Raw genomic sequence first — 18436 nt, 5'->3', positions numbered from 1 at the left:
ATTGTGAGTCGCCTCGGATAAAAGCATCACATGGAAATGTAAATTTAGCAAGAAGTGGCCATTATTACATTACATACATTACTACATTGCTGACTCAATAAACTACACACCCGCCAGAACACTGCGATCATCAGATGCAGGTCTATTAACTGTGATTTTATAGTTTGTCTGCACTTTATGTGCTCATTTCATCATTCATGTATTTTATATTCTACTAAAACTGCCAATCTGCCTAGAAGTATTTTAATGTTGTAGCTGTTACTATAACCAATACTAATGCTAGGGCTGCAACTGACAGTTATGTAGGCACATTGTTATTGTTTCTTATCGCTGTGTGATTAAAAGAATAAACACAAATAGCAGGATAGGCAATGCAAAACTTTATTTCGTACCTTCTTACACACATAACACAACATTAGAATGAGCTTTTATCAACGCCTACATGATGATAACCTGTCAACATGACAGGAAAATCCACATGACATTAATACAGAGCAGGCAGAACCCAAATCTGCATTCAAAGAATACACTTTACCAAAGCTTGAGGAAAATATCTGAAATCTCATTTAACTCCAGCTCTCGACACAGGTTCGGGAAAGCCCCATGAGCTTCTCGCTGTAGTATCCATGATTTCACCCATTTAGTGCGGTTTCTCCTAATTCTTCTCTTCCGCCTCTTGAGCATAGACTGTATATATAAGCTCTTGAGAGACTGTTGCTTGAGAATGTCTTCCACAAGCAACACTCCAATGGCTGGTACGCACGAAAACATGTTTTCGATGGAAGACAGTGAAAATGGAACGCACACGCTATTTGTTGTTTGTTTATATCACGCGGTCTGTTCTTCCTCTCTGTCTTCCGGTTGTTGCCTATTTTGAATGACGAATACACACTACCGCCGCCTGCTGGTAAGGCTGAAGTCTTTGCGGTGTGTTCCAGTGCGACACATGGCCAAGACGCAGGAGAACACGGCGACGCAACAGGCGGCGTCTGCGAGTTCTCTGGTGACTGCCTGGTGTGTCAGGGCCTTTACACTATATATAATCCAGGGGGCGGTATTGCGACTAAAAGCTTTTTGCCTGCTGCCCTTAAACAACAAATGAAGAAGAAGAAGAAAACACAACAAAACGAACAAAATACAAGAAGAAGAAAAGTTAGTATGGCGATTTCAGATAACAGACAGGAGCTAGAAGAACCACCTGCTTCTTTTAAATCAGCTGTGTGGGAACATTTCGGGTTCCCTGTGGACTACAATAACAATGGAGTGCGAGTGGTGGATCGGACGAGGACGGTGTGTCGGCGTTGTTCGACAGCAGTGCGGTATGCTAATGGTAACACAAGCCAAACATGCTAAATCATATCAGAAGGCATCACCCAGATTTGCCAATCTCCGGAGCCCGGAAAAAGACAACAGCAGTTCAACAGCTTATCCCCGCTGTTTTTAAGAAGCCAATAGACATGAAAGGCGAGAGACCAAAATAAATAACGGAAGCTATTGGCATATATATATTTCAACGACTATGCACCCTGGAAACACTTTCTTATTATTTATTTTGTAATATTTTCAAGACATTCCTTTTAGTTTTACAGCTTGATGACACTTTTTTGTTTGACATCAGCCATTATAGATAATATGGCCATCTGAGTGTGTGTGTGGTACTGTTTGTGGTTTGTTTTTCACTGTGTAACACAGTTAATTATTCAAAATGTTTGAGTTCCTTATTTTTATACTGAAACTTGCACTACTATTCAAAAATAAATAACAACAAACCTGGAATTATGCATTTGGGACTTTTTTTTGCTTTTTCTTGTTGTACCGAACAGTGACCCCCAAACCGAGGTACATACCGAACCGTGAATTCTGTGAACCGTTACACCCCTAATGTGTCCTATATCAAGCACAGCTGAACTAATGAAGCCCTTGATTAGTTGCACCATGTGTTCTTGAGAAAGGGGGTTGCACAATTTTGAGACTGCAGTAGTCATTAAAAAGTAGCATTTTGTGTTGAATTTGGATAAAAACACTTGTAATATTATTTTCATTGAACTACTTAAACAGTTCATGTGTAATTTGTTTATTGCATACAGCAGAGAAATTGTGATTTTTGCCAATAAACCTAATGTGCAATCGGGTTTGAATAATTTCGATTGCAACTGTATGCTTTTTAGGGTTTTACTTTTTTGTGCATGTAAATGGTCTGCAAAGGCTCAAATCCCAAAGTTTCCTCCAGAGGGAGTTTCTCTCCCACACAGACCCCCACTGCCAAAAACTTAAATTGGAATCCTTTGTTTACTTCTACAACATAGTGACATCACTATGTAATACTCGTGTTTCTATTGGCAAGTGCTCCAACACATTGTACGTGATAGGCTAAGGGCCTAAGCGGTTGACCAATCACAACAGAGCCGACCAGCTAACCAATCATAGTAGACTGGGCTCTGGTTTCAGGCAGAGGGTGAAAAGAGGTGCTACAGCACAGGCAGTATGAGAAAAATAAAGAGCTTTTTGAACATTAAATAACAGAGACATGTCACAGTAGAGACACTACATACAGATATTACATTTGAAAATGAGCAAAATAGGGCCCCTTTAAATCAAATGGTAAACAGTTGATTAGCTGTTCCCCTTCATAATCCTAAAGATTTGCCCTTCATAATCCACTTTGCGAGACATTGGTACGTACCTAGCACGCCTACTCCCCCCACCCGACTCATGATAAAGTGCTTTATCACTGCCTGGGACACAGCTACGTTTATGGAAATGTAAAGCCTCCATTTATCCAGAGTCTGCTGGACAGATCTTTGTCCAAGGTAAACAAACTCAGGTCCAAACAGTCAGACCGCGAGGGTGAAATGTAAGCAGTTAAAGGCAGCTTATCTATTAAAAACAAATATGATAAACTGGATAAGTGTGCACCAGTCGGTCACACACACACACACTGGCTGTATACAAAACCCAGTGACCCTGCTGAGTTGCCATAACGACGGCTCCATGTCAACAAAACATGTCCGTCGGCATGTCACGTTTATATTCAACAAATGGACAGGGAGGGGTCCCACTGAATGCAGCATGGGCTGCCATTGAAGCAACTAATTTAGCATAAAGGATGTTTAATCCAAACATGTACAAAGACAACCAGAGCAAAACAACGACACTCTGCTTTTCCTGGAATGCTTGATGTCAAAATATGTCCCGTCCTGATGAGCTGATTGATATTCATGAGCTGCCTGGGGTTTTTTTAAGGACTGAGTCCAGAAATTGGGCTCTGAGAACTGTGCTGCACATTCTTTAGAAGGCCCATTGACTTGATCACATTCTTGAGGGTGGTCTGGGATGATATTCATGGCTACTAGTCACACGCAACATGTCCAAAACAAAATGTGGATTATGGATAGTCACATATGTGTGGGACCTAATGGACACCAGAATGTCAATGGACATGTGTTATTTTGTATTTACTGTGTTATTTTGTAGAAGCAGTTTTGTATTTCTTTGTAATAGATTAACCTGCAAGTTTCTGATATGTGCATGTGTAATATTTAGCCAACAGTATGAAGCTACATTGCGGTGATGTGCCTGAGTATTTTCAGATTACCAAACATTGTGAAAAGATAAATGTATAGTAAGTGACATAGATGTATAACGAACGTGTAAGTGAAAAACAACCAGCGGTTGTAAATGTTTTACAGGTTAAATGACAGGTGTGTATTGTTCTGAACACAATCTGTCAATGTGTTTTGCAGGTTAATTGCGAGTAGACTTTTTGATATTTTATATTTAATGCTCGTTAAAGAATGTATGTTGTATGAAGCTATGTTGCAGTGATTTGCTTGTGTTTCTGTATTTTCATGTGATCAAAAGCTATGAAAAAATGTATAAAGTAAGTGACACAGACATAATAATGAAAGTGTAACAAACTAGCAGTAATGCAGGTATAAAATGTATATCGCATTTTTATCATCATTTTACCGATTTAATGACAAGTACGTTGTGTGAAACAGTGTGTCGCCTGTTTGGCAATATGGACTAATGCTAGGGATGTAACCAGCTTTAGCTTGCTTAATTAAAATGTGTGTATTTGTGCAGAATATCATCAGTAAGTCTGTTTTGCGTGTCAAGCCAGATTAAGAATACGAATTTCAGAACGAACAAGGTCAAACTGATTCCTACAGACCAGGCGGTAATTGAAACTTGTTGAACCTGACATTACTTACACATCAACAGGAACTCTCAGCAGCAGGGGTAACACTGCTCCCTCATCATTCAGCTCCATCAGGCGAGGCTCCAGGAGCTCCATGATGGTGAGAGCAATACGGAACACAGCTGACAGACCTGAGGAAAGAGACAGAAAAATAAAATTAGTGTACATATTTATTGCTTTGTTAATGCAAAACAGAAGCAAAATGTATAAGCTGCAGTCTCGCAGGACAGTTTGTCTCTGTGTGGCCCAACATGAGGGAATCAGATTGAAACGCTCCATCTACACCAGGCCTCACATATCTTGCATAGCTTTTATTTTATTTTTATTTATATTTATATATTATATGTATATACCATCAGTTATATCCTGCACAATAATCAACAATTCCCCTGTAACATTTCTTGTTTGGTCACTTTAAGGGGTTAAGAAAGTGGCACTAGGAGTTGGGGAACTTTTTAGTTTGTTCATGTTTAAAGGAGAGGTGTCATGGCCATTTCCACTGATCATAATTCCATTGTTGAGGTATACTAGAATAGATTTATACTGTGCATTTTTCCAAACTCACATTGGTTTCTCATACAGCATCTCTGTAAACTACGTGTATTCACTGAATTTCACGCTCTGCCTTTAACGGCTCGTTGTAGCTCCAATAGCTCCAGCCCCCACCCTCCCTGTGAGCACAGTGTGCTCTGATTGGTCGGGACGTTGTGAATCGCGCTGAGCTCCGTGGAGGTGTTGTTTCCTTGTTTAGGATACATAGCGAAACACAGCCAAACTCATCCTGAGCACACACAAACTCACATCCGAAGTAAAAACAATAAGTGTGGCTTGATATTGAGTAAGAAAAAGGTTGATAAACGCTGTGAGAATGGGTCTGCAGAGAGAATTTCGCCGCGATCCCAACTCAGGGATGCAAACTCATCAGGTATGAAAAAGGTGACAAGGATCCGAGCCCCCCGACCCCACGGAATATCGGCTTTAAAATGAGGAATAACAGAGGATTTTAGCAGTCAGAACAACTAAAGCAGTTAATAATAACAGAAACGCCAAAGAGTCACATCTAATAGAAATATATAAAAGCATTTATTTTAATTGTGTAGCAGTCAGTTTATAATTTTGGCAGCACTGTTGAGCATTTTGAAAATGTATTTTCATGCCTCTGTGCAAGGCTTAGTCTTTCTATCTTTATAGCCACTGGTGTAAAGTAACTAAGTTCATAAACTCAACAAGTACTATACTTGGGTACAATTTTGAGATACTTGTACTTTATTTATGTATTTCAATGTGTTGCTACTTTGTTCTTCTACTCCACTACAGTTCAGAGGTAAATGGTGTACTTTTACTCCACTACATGTATTTAATACCTTTAGTTACTTCACAGATCTGGATGAATGATGTGAAATATAATCAAGTCTTAAATCAGACTTTAGTTCCACCTGGAGTAAATTCACAAGCTACCCTGCAGTATACAAAGTCATTCAAACTAGCTGCACCTTTACCAGCTTTGAGAACACTTTCATGATCAATCATTATAAAACATATTATATATATTATTCTGAAATGGACCAATCTGCACAATGACTACTTTTACTGTCGCTACTTTCAAAATATTTTGATGAGAATACTTTTCTACTTTTACTTGAGGAATATTTTGAATGCAGTACTTTTACTGTAACAGAGTATTCCTACACTCTGGTACTTCTACTTTTACTCAAGTACAAGATCTGAGTACTTCTACTTTTACTGTAGCTACTTTAACTATATTTTGATGATAATACTTTTGTACTTTTATTTGAGGAACATTTTGATTGCAGGATTGTTCCTACACTCTGGTACTTCTACTTTTACTCAAACCTGAGTACTTATACTTTTACTCAAGTACAAGACCTGAGTACTTCTACTTTTACTCAAGTACAAGATCTGAGTGCTTCTACTTTTACTCAAGTACAAGATATATACTTATACCACCTCCGTTTATAGCCTATGAAAAAAACGATTAGAAAACGAAGGCTAAAGCTAACGTTAGCAGATAGTGACAATGTATGTTAGTTAGCTAGCTCAACGATTATATTGCGACAGAAAAACGTTTCAGTGCACATCACGCTCTGCCGCTCCGACAGGGAGCTCTGATCTGAACACCTGAACGGCCCGTTCTAACAGCTGTTCACCAGCGGTCCAGTCTGTGCCACAGTGACTCCGGACCGCACAGTTAATATTAACGAACGCACCCGTAGGTAATGTAGCTAATTAAGCTAGACCATCATAGCGGAGCGGCAGAGCCTTATTATACATCCATGAGCAGAGCCGACAGGCAGGAAGACTCGAGCACACAGCTCGCGCTGCATTATAATATATAAAAAAAGAACACCATGCGTGTCATGATGGCACATAACAGCTCGCGGCCGCAGATTACTCCGGGTCCCAGACCCCCCCCATACCCCGAAAATATTTTTATTGCAGATCTACATGAATCACACAAACGACCTATTTTGGATTCAAAACGGCGAATTTCGCCGAAAGGTGACAAGTTTGCATCCCTGCCAACTGTCTGTTATCAGCCTGCAGCCAGGGAGGAGAAATCAGCTGAGCTGCCTGCTCCCTGCACACAGATGTGTGTGTGAGCAAGTCCGTGGATTGGTCAATTTGGACCAATCAGCGGGGGCTTAACGTAACGGCTCCACGGATTGGTCCATTTTGTTCCGGGTACGGCTTGACATCATGCCGTCCCGGAAGAATCAAATGGACAATGACGTATCTCCAACGAGGCGTTTTGGGGAGGTATTTTCTGTGTTAGAGTTTTACTCGCTATAGGGTGTACTTTGAGGGTTTTGACTCTGCACACCGTTTAGATGCATAAAAACCTTCATAACACACAAGGGGACGGGTAATAACCGGAAAAGCATGACACCTCTCCTTTAAAAAAGTTTTAAAACATGTGTGTCAAAAATCAGCTTTTGTTAAGAATGTATAAAAACATGTATATTCTCTATATATATATATATATATATATATATATATATATATATATATATATATATATATATATATATATATATATATATATATATATATATATATATATATATATATATATATATATATGGAGGTTGTAATTGCCATTATTTGTACAATGCCTTGGCAATATTGTATGTAATTATAGTCGTTCCAATAAAGCTATTTACATTTGAGAGAGAGGATGAAAGACAATTAGGTACAGTACGTGAGGTATCAAACCATAAAACAAGTCTGATCATCACGCTAATGGACAAAACTGAATAACGCTCAAATTAAAGAGTTATGTATTTTTTTTGTCCTTAATAAACTGTGTATTTAATCAATCGTTTTCCTGACTTGGCACTATGTAAATGTGAAAAAATAATCACAATTACACAAATGTCAGTGTGTTTTATGAGTGTGCTTGTGCATGTGTGTGTACGCACCATGCAGAATGATGAGATCCCAGACAGCCAGCACAGAGTCCCAACAGGGCAGGGAAGTGAAGAGTGTGAGGAACCAGGGCATCACAAAGTGGACTGACAGGACTCCCACCGACTCCTGCAGGGAGGAAGGGGCGAGGGGAGGAAGGGGCAAGGGGGGGGGGGGGGGGGGGGGGGTCATTTCGCAAGGGCAAACATGTATTCCAGACAGACAGAAATGTGTCTGCAATTGGCTTTCAACTACTGAACTCCTTCACTGACTTTCTAACTGGAACAGCCTTCCAAGACATATCTATTGCAATCTAGTATGAAAGTGTTTAATATTTTACAGATTACACAAACTCATGTAAATGACCAATTATAATATTGACCTTTATTAGTTAATCAATAATATGTATTTTTAGAATTAAACACAGACTTGCATGGTTTTTGGAGAATCTATGAAAATAATTATAGAAAATTGCTTTGCAATCTTAATTTGTATGACATGTTTTTTTTTTTTCTTCCCTGGTACAATATTATTATTTTTAGTCGCTGAACATAAACATTTTAGAAGAATTTAGGTATTTCTTCTTGAATATTTTATACGAGGTCTTCGACCAAAAACATAATTGTTTAACTTACGGGAGGGCTACTTTTGTGTAAGTTATGCTTTCTTCCCTCTTGCCTCAACTCACTTTGTTTTCTTATACCATGAGTGTATATTTACACTGGTCAGAAAACATGTAAATAAGTTTAATTAAAAAAAACGAATGTAAATGTAATGTAAGTTTAAAGAATTTCTTAATTTGTCCAACAGACTAATTGCTGGTGTTTTATTTAAACAGCTCGTTGTGGACCTTCAAAGTAAGATTATAATAATATGGGTCCTTTGTGTCTAAATTGCATTCAGTGTGTTTGCTCAGGTCTGGTAGTACAGCCCAATTACAAAAATCTGTTTATAGCTAGTTCGGCTTAACTCTACTGAACGGCTCTATTCCAAAAGAAATGCTGACCACCGATCTGTAATCTATAAGGGCCGCTAACTATTGTGCCAACAATAAGCCCCTGTGGTGTGTGTATGAGTATGTGTATCTGTACGTGTACGTGTACGTGTACGTGTACGTGTGCGTGTGCGTTCCGAAAGGGCAGCTTTTCTCCCAGGCTTGCTGAGTCGTTGGCAAAGTATAGCAACCTCTTCAAAGACACAAATCGATGCATCAAAGTGAAAACGTGCTTGGATTAGACATTTTGAACAGAGCGGCTGCAACTAAGAAGAATGCTCAGGAGAAGGCCATATATTTGTATAACTGTAATTGAGATAAATCATACTTTAAGGAGACTAAGGGGTATTGTCTGAAGCGGTTCGGACATCCAACATGCACTTCTGATGAAGTACACTGAGACCCTACACAGCTAATGCTAGTGGCGTGGTGAGGCTTTACTTTGGCACAGCAGTGCTTTGAGTGAAACACTGACATAAACATTCTCACAATGACGATTCTTACACGCTGATTTACTTTTTGATTTTCCCAGGGCGCTGTGTAATAGCTGCCCACTGCTCTTAGTACTAGGATGGGTTAAATGCAGAGGTCGAATTGTGTCCTGCGCTGTGTACATGTGTGTGACAAATAAAAAGGGTTACATACAAATCCTCAATTTGAATTTTCATTGCATTCTGATGTCTCGCTGCATAATGTCACCATAGTTTAGCATTTAGTTTCTCACACAGCTTGTGCTGCAGCACCTCTTTCCACCTCTGTCTGAAACCAGTCTGCTCCGATTGGTTAGCGTTTCAGGCAGCGGAGAGACACTCCCTCTGCAGGGAACACAGGGATTTCAGCCTTTGCAGACCATTTACATGCACACAAACCTGTATAACACTACAGGAAAGGGAAGACCCAAAAATCATAATATCAAAAAAAAGCTCAAGCCTCAATTTTGATGAAATCTTATTCTGAGAAGAATATTTTAAACAATGTTTGTAGCTTATCATAAAATCAATTTCATCGACATTCTTCAGTTCATTATATTTACATATTCTTCATCTTGAATCACTGCTCTACATCTTCCATTATATAACATACAATCTAGCTGTGTTTTTTATCCAAAGAGACTTTCAATACGTGCAAGTCTTGTCGTTGCAATATGTAATAGCAAACAACCACATCGGTCTGTGGAGAGCGATCTCTTAATTTTACTTTAAAGTGGACCTATTATGCTATATTTGAAACATATATTGTAGGGCCATACCTATACAAAACATGTCTGTGAAGTTTTTTGCTTAAAATACTGAACAGATCACCCATTGTAGCCATGCCTCATACTGCTCATACCCCTCTTTTGCAGCCCTGTTGCAAACAGGCTGATTCTGCTTTAAATGGAACGTATGCTGCTAGCCACGCCCCTTTGTAGCGTCACGCAGCTTTCCCCTGCTAGAGATTTCTACCGGGAGAAGCTCAGCTAAACGCTGCGGTGATTAAATGCCATATTATGCTCCCAACCATTTCAAGCTTTATTTCTAAAACAGTATAGAGCTCAAACCTTTCTCTCTCGCAGGGTTTACAGTGTAAGAAAACGTTTTTAGAGCACTTGTTCATGGACAAGCGAGTTTGGCAATTTACTTGTCCGAATAAATGTTTCACGTCCATAGCTATATTTTGTGCATGCATTGCTGCACCTATTTTAAATATTATTAAATATCAACATAAAGCATACAAGAATCTGGGTTACTGTAGGTAACATTTTATTGTTTATTTGTTCATATTTGGCAAGAATTATACACTAGACTAGTAGTAGTCCTAGCAGTGTCAGTGTCTGGTTTCTCAACTTCTACCATCAAGGCACATCATATGAATATCAGATATAAAATAAGATAAAACAACTAAGTACTAACAATATAATGTTTTCTCCTCTGTGGGACTAGTAGACCTGCTAGTAGCAGCAATGTATGGCTTCAGGCTTAGGGTGGTTGTTCACTGCAGCTGTCTCCCGAGCTGGCTGTGGGGCAGCAGGCACAGGTAAGTTGCTGTTCACTGCAGCTGGCTTTGGGGCAGCTTTGACATACCTCTTGGTCTTAGCAGAGGTTTTCCATTTCTGGATGGCTGGCTCTGGGTCAAACTCTGCCACTGTGGTGGTGATGTGGCTGACCCTCATGAGTGACCCCAGAGTTTCATTGGTCATCTGGGATTTTCTGGATGTTTTTATGAGGATCATGAGGGAAAAATCCACGCTCCACGGCAGAGGAGGGAGAAAGGGTGACCATGATGTACACCAGAACCAGGACGTCCTTCACATCTGGGTGGTTCTCAGTGAGAAGGTCACTTATGACCTCCTTGGGGGGCTGCCTCTGCCTGTACTTCAGTCTGGCCTTGAGAGCTGGCCACTGTCTAGGGATGTTGTTACCTCCTCCTCACTGAGAACAGACTCGAAGTGGGTCACCATGTTCATAACCTGAACATCACCATATGTACTAGTTGTACGTCTGATCTTGGAACGTTCCTGGGGTCAAGAACAGGGAAATCACTGAAAGGGGTATCCTTCAGGAAGGAAAATCTCTTTTCTAGGAACTTCACAGAATTCTCCAAGAAGGAATTCTTCACTGTTTCTGGAATACCTGTTCCTTTCAGTGAAGTGATGTGTCCATTGTTCTTACTGTCAAACTTGCCATCCTTGCAGGTTGCCATGTAGGCAGTGTAGACATCACCTATATTATGCTTAAGGCCTTCCAACTTGATCCTGGCCTCACACAACTCTACATCAACATCATAAATGGACAGATCATTACTCTGGAATGCCAGAATCCCAACACTTCTAAGACATCTACCATAAAGTGGAGCCCATCAACAAACTTTTCAGACTTCAGTACCTTCAAGTACCCCACACACTTAGCTCCTTCTTCTGTTTTTCTGTTTGAAGCCTCTTCCATGTGTAGGATGACGGAGTTGTAATTTTTTATGACAGCCTTGTAGGCCCGGAGTCTTGACGCCATCCACCTAGTGCCACAGGGTGCTGAGAAATAGACAGGATCCTCGTCTATAACGGCTGATATGGCATTCACCTCCATCCTACGTTTACCAGATCCATAGTAGAATCTGTAGACAGGGTCCACTTTCTCTACGATGTCAACAAAGTCAGTGGCTTTGGTGGCATCTAGGAGCGACAGCTCCAGCTTATGTGGAGCACACCAAATCGAAATGAGCACATGCCCCAACAATTCCCGCAACTTCACAATAACTCCACTAAGAAGCAACTTCACCTTCATTTGCTTTAAACAATTTATTTATATACTTTACCTGTTACAAACTTTTAAGTTAAGCTGAAAATTAAAACAAATAAAATGCATCAATAAAATAATTGTGAATTAATGATTCATAAACAAAAAGGCCCTTTTGGAGATAAAATGTAACTTAAATAAGACAATATATGCACTTACAAAAGAATAGTATTAAAAATAATAATTACCTAACATATACATTCTCCTGTTCTGTCACAGATATATCTGTGGATCCATCTCCCATCAGAGCGAAGAATCTTGAGGTCTTCGGTAACTCTGTCCTTCTCAACTTCTGCAATGGCCGGCACAAATGCCTTGCACCCCTTGTCGTTCCGGTACTGTGTCGGCATTTTAATGCCATTCTTCTCTTGAAGTTCGATGAGGCCCTCAAACGAACGGAAAGGCAGCTTTTGTTTGGCGACATAAAACGCTGTGTTGAACATGGGTTTCAGTTGGTCGTCCATTTTTTCTGCCTGCTTCTTGAGAGCCACAAACATTGGCCCTGTGCCTTTCTCTGTGACCTCTTTCCTTTTAATGCAGAGAAGGTGATATTTGCTGGACTCGTGTGACTGAAGTGTCTCAATGCGTTTTGACCTTGTGACACCCTCGTACAGTTTACTGTTCTGGTCAGCAATGGATGGATATTCTCTGCAGACCTCACAGAACATGATGTCGTCCACACATCTTACCCACGGAAACTGGGTTTTCTAAGACTCAATAAATGTTATTTTCCTCTTGACCTCATATTTGGCTTTGGGTGTCAGGGCGATGTCACTCTTGGCCTTTTTAGATGGACCAGCCATTGGTGAGATAACTGAACATGGCCTTTGAGCAGAGGCTTTCTCGACGAGGTCATCGTTCTGCTCACACTCTGGGACTTTCTGAGGACCCTTTTCAGCATGTTCAGGCTGTTGTTCAGACTCCTGTTCTTGCAGAAAAATTATAGATTTTTGTCAACATGAATTTTAGGGACTCGTCCCCACAAACCTTTCTGCATTTTTTCTTTTCTTTTCTGAAATAATTTGATATTTTTCTTTCAAACCCCTTGGTACATAATATGTATACCCCCCCTTTCAATCCCCCCCTTCTTTTTTTTCCTAAAATTATTTTACATACCCCTTTTCAGGCCCATCAGTACATAAATTGGGGAGGCTGTGGCTCAGTGGGATAGTGCGATGAACTTAGTGCACTGAACTTTGAATCAGGCGATAGCAAGTTCGAGTCCCACTGCAGTCAGCATGTCGTTGTGTCCCTGGGCAAGACCCTTCACCCCAAATTGCTCCTGTGGGGATTGCCCACAGTACTGAATGTATGTAAGTCGCTTTGGATAAAAGCGTCTAACATGTAATAATAATAATAATAATAATATATGCTAAAAAAAAAATATTCATTTCTTATTTCATAGTTTTTCAATATTTTTATTTTTTATTTTATTAATCTGTGTGAATCTGTGCTATCCTGTTTTTCACCCTTACCCTGTTGCTGTTTGAACTACTGAATTTCCCCACGGGGATTAATAAAGGTCCATCTTATCTTATCTTAAATTGTAGAGTCCCCTTTCAAGCCCTTAATTCACTATTTTCTGACAGAATTTATTTCAATTATTTTCCTTGTTAACTGAACACACCATTTTACAACTGTGAGAATGATGTGTACAAACCTTCTTAGAAAATAAATTAATCTTTTGTTGACCTCTTGGGGCCACTGGAGTCTTCTTCTTCGGCATCATATTTTACATTTTCCCACGGTTTTACGACACCGCTAACGTAAGTGAGCAAAGAAGGAAACGTAAAGCGGTCGCAAACAACAATGGCGGACACGGACAATTTGCAAATGAGTTCTGCGTTTTGTAAGCTGAATTTATCAATAATCTATCAATAAATATGGACAAGTCAATGGAAATATGTACTTGTCCGATATTGTAAATAACACGTCCCGGACGATCGGACGTGTGCTTTTTCGCACACTGGTTTACCACAAGGACATTACATTACACATATTCAGGAAATGTTTTTGTTTAAGTGAAAACATCTCTTTATCAATAAGTGTCAGCTGTGAATTTTTCTAAATGCACTACGTAAAAATAGTTAAATAATGATAGGGACAGAGGGAGGACATTTCACAGACTAAGTGAACATGACGAGCCTACAGCTGAACTCAGTGTGTGACAGAGAGGCCCAGCTGCTGACGGATACATTACAGTGGCCTCTCTCTCGCAGATTAACTACTCATCACTTAGCCATTTATGTACTGAAACACAAACACACATTTCAAGACTTTTCTTGTCATTGTGGTTTTTCAGAAACATTTTCCCTCTTAGTCAACTCTCAAATGTCCAGTACAAACAGACATTTTCTTTCACTTTTTCAACACCATGTTAAAAGGGTCATTCTACACAAAAACAAAGTATTTTAGGCTACGTAGAAAACCCTGTGATTGAAAATCTGAACAGTAATGAAAAATGAAAAGCACTCACCATGTGCTGAGAGAGCTTCGGCTTCCTGTGTTTCAGAAACTGGTCGAAAACCTTCACCTGATGCTGGACCCTGATTAGACAAAATATTACAGTTTAGAAGGGGTGTCGTGCTATTTGTAGAAGTACTGGAACGCACCTGTGGAGCGCAAATGGGTGCAAGCACACACGGTTGTGGTTCATTTTGAAGATTATGTAACTACTGTTAATTAACACAGCAGCCAGAATCGGCAAAGCATGGTCACCTAACAAGTATACACTAATGAATAAATGTGTGTGATTCTTACAGTAAATGCTGCATACAGCTGCTTGAGAGTTTGAAAAGCTCCTTTACTCATCACTTCATGAACTCTCCGACTTCATTATTTATTTTTGTTACCAATATAACAGTATCAATCTACCTGATGTTAAATATGTCTGTCTTGGTGGAGAAATGTGTTCTCTATGCTCTGCTCAGCTCCGTGTGTGTCAACACGATGACACGATGACATCTAGCAGCAGAAGTCATTAAAAGTGTAAAGTTGAAACACTGTACAGATCTAAAGCTCTGGCTAACCTTGAATGGTGTTTATGGAAGACAGGAAAGATGTATTCCAACTGTGATTGGTTGTTCGTCGTCACTTGACAAGCAGTGCACGCTGCTGTATTCCAAACATTAAACTGCTCTCAACTAAGGACGCAGCCAAAAGTGGCGTCTACATTGACATTGATTATTTATGTTGCAGCAGAATCTTAATATGCATTACTCATGATTAAAGAAATGTAACAAAATAAAGCTAAAATATAAATAAAAAACATGAACAGTAAATGTATACATAAATATTAAAAATTATAAATATCAAAATAGTATACAAAGAATACACAATATAAAATATACAGAATAAGTTAGAATACTCTAAAATGTTATTGCAGTGAGGTGGTGCAAGTGCATATACATACATGTCATAAGCCTGTACGATTTGCACATATTGTTCTCACATTAGCTCACTAAATTTACTCTTAAAATGCAAAATCAGAAAGTGTTTGTGGAACTATATACATTATCCCATTTACATATAACCACACCAATGACACTATTAAGATGTTCTTTGTCAAGTCTGCATTAGTACAAGGGATTAATATTGGGACCTTCCTAATGAACCCCATGCAGAGTGAAGTTAGTGCTATTTCTCATCACTGATTGGATACATATTGCAGCACTCAGCCTGTGAGACATTTTTGGGAATGGTGCTCAGATGTGTTTAACAGCAAAGCACCAAATAAAACATTGCCACATTTTTTTAGTAATATTTAAATAAGAAATGGAATACAAATTAGATCTACTTTATAGATAAAAAATGTAACAAACTTTCAAATATCAACCGATTTCGTTAATTAAAAATATATTCTATCCAGAACTATGTAGTACTTTTTCTAATGAAGTTAAAGTAATTGCTTTTATTTGTAAGTATAATTGTATTTACTATTTATTATACACTCTAAGCTCATTCTTACTTGGTAAGGCTGAGGTCGAACAGCTGGGGCAGGTATTTGGGTTTCTCCAACAACGCTGTCATAGCCCAGAACGCCTCCTCCTCCCCCAACTGCATCAGCAGCACAGCAGCTATGTAGGACATCCCTGTGACGCACACACACACACATACACACACACACACACACACACACACACACACACACACACGTGTTAATGACACTGCATACAAACATTGAAGGTGATATGACCAAACTTGTTTTATGAACCTGCTGAGAAAATAAAATCACTAGGAGCATGATGGCAGAGCATAACGTTGGTACACTTTGTGCATATGAACCCTCATCATAATTACTGCATCTCTATTTCTATTAGGATACATCACTATAGAAGCAGCAGGGCAGGACACTGTAATGCAGAGGCACAGTGTGACGGGAGAGGGGACACCGTCAACCATCAATTGAATGTTGATCAAGAGAAGGGAAGATTCTTTTTGTTTTTGCCCCCGCAAGATGAGATCACAATAGAATAGAAATATGGAATTTTCTTGGCGGATGTATATTAAGTGTATTGAGGATATCAGATTACATTTTAGTAATCCAATATCCATATTAATAAAAACAAAAACAATTCCCAAGATATTCAAATATAGATTATAAAAAAATAAATTATTAAAATAAAAATAAAATACATACATTTATTATTATTATGTTATTTGTTTATTTTTTAAGTGTTAATAGTTTGTAAAAATGTTTTATTTCACTATGATCCTGAGGGTACCGGAGAAGAGCATGATGCAGCAACTCTATATTAAAAGTCCTCTGCTTCCATCTAGTGGTAAATGTAAGAACTGCAGATATCATCATTAAAGAGTAGGGAAACACAATTAAGTTCAAAGGACAATAATCCCTCATGGCGTTTAGAACAGGGCAACAACATAACTAAAACACACCTAAATATTATTTTCTGGGAAGCAAAGAAAGACAAGAAAATACTCAAGCAGTTTTCTCATTTGATCTCTAAATATTGTCAAAAACTAAATGTCTTCTCACATTCAGCTCCTCTGGATAATGTCTCAATCATTTCAGGATTGCATTGGATGTGTGAAAGGAGCTTTAGAATCCCACGTGTGTTATATAAATGAATGCAGTGAAAGCATGATCATTACCTTGGCTGTATCCGACCTGTGAGTTGTATTTGGCGTAAGCGATGAGGACCCGGAAGAGTTTAGCCTGACCCTCGATGGCCTCTGGGCTGTCCCCCATCAGAGAGCGGTGTGTCGGGAAGGAGCGCTCTGCAGAATGGAACAGATCAAATAAATCTCACATATGCTTATATTTTTCCCACAACAATAGATATTAAATCTGTTTTATGCGGTGTTCCAAGAGATTCTATTTTCTCTGTACCTTTGTCAAATTCATCATGTGTGCTGTACGCTAGTCACTTCAGTAACTTCCAATATAACCCTAAACTTAATGCACTAAAAGAAAAAAAGTTCAACAAGAAGAGCAAAGTTACACATGTAGTTCTAAAAGGTCAACATTCCCAATAGAGTGGTGCAGGAATGAGTCGTACACCTCACAAATAAGTTAGCATTAAACCACATCCACATGTTTTTGGCTATATGATTGAATAGGGTCTGCTGTTAATACAAGATTACGGGATTTTCATATTTTATGTTACAACATAAAATGGTGATGTAAAGTCATGTGACTGTGATGTAGTTTGTTTAAAGCCTAACGTTAAGCTTTTTCTTTTCGAGATTATCAAGCCAAACAAAATGTAAGTATCATAAATGTGTTTAGATTAGTTTATTTACTCATTTTATTTATAAAACAGTTTAAAGAGCTATATCTTCTACAACATACTCATAATATTTATATAATTAAATGTGACGGCCTACAGTATATTCATATTCAATCCGTCTATAGTTATCATATAATACATTGCTGATAGCTTCCGGGTCGGCCTGCAAAAATACATCATCACTGCACCATTCCATCTACCACATTTAAAGCACTAAATAAACCAGACAAATGATCCTCCCTTAAAAAAGATCGTCCATGTCCTTAAAAAAACAACATTCAACACACACACTAAGCCTACTAATGTATCCTCCAGTTTAAACTCACGTAGGTCCAGTGCGATCTGCCTGAAGAGCGTGATGTCGTCTGCAGAGTATCGGAGCTCGGGGCAGCGGGGGAGCTGCTGGTTCAAACCCAGATCGTTTTGGGTTTCGCTCAGGGTGGTGATGGCCGACAGGATGCCGTACTCACTGACTCCCAGGTCCACCAGGGGCCCTCGCACCTCCAACAAACACTTCTGTGGGAGAAAAACCATCACATTCTATTGTTAGAAATCACATTGATAATATTCAACAAGCCTAGATTAGTTACAAACTTGCAAGTATTGATGGTGGAAATTAAGCTTTCTATAACACTGATGAGAAATGGTGACATCTGCTGGCCGAACCATTCAGAAAGGAAATTCAAGACTTATTTAATTACAGAATACAAGCTGTCTCGCTGCTCTTTACTTATTTTTGATCTGTAAAAGTTCATATAAAAGTGCATTTTTTTTTAAACACTCTACAGTACTG

The 18436-nt window shown here is 39.0% G+C and overlaps 1 protein-coding gene across 1 annotated transcript in view; it reads right to left on the bottom strand.

The window, feature by feature from the left end:
• The window catches only part of si:ch211-266k8.4, a 90684-nt gene that overhangs the window by 70006 nt on the left and 2242 nt on the right, over positions 1-18436 (bottom strand). Inside the window, exons 4-9 of the mRNA XM_034142143.1 lie at positions 17970-18159; positions 17006-17131; positions 15861-15984; positions 14370-14439; positions 7642-7756; positions 4215-4332 (exon numbers count right to left, since the gene is read on the bottom strand). Of these exons, the coding sequence (XP_033998034.1) occupies positions 4215-4332; positions 7642-7756; positions 14370-14439; positions 15861-15984; positions 17006-17131; positions 17970-18159 (743 nt within the window). The remainder of the gene's footprint in view (positions 1-4214; positions 4333-7641; positions 7757-14369; positions 14440-15860; positions 15985-17005; positions 17132-17969; positions 18160-18436) is intronic.

The sequence above is a fragment of the Trematomus bernacchii genome, unplaced genomic scaffold, assembly GCF_902827165.1.
Source record: "Trematomus bernacchii unplaced genomic scaffold, fTreBer1.1, whole genome shotgun sequence".
Taxonomy (NCBI): domain Eukaryota; kingdom Metazoa; phylum Chordata; class Actinopteri; order Perciformes; family Nototheniidae; genus Trematomus; species Trematomus bernacchii.
Note: the sequence above shows the minus strand (reverse complement) of the source record. Positions and strands in the feature narration are given on the sequence as shown.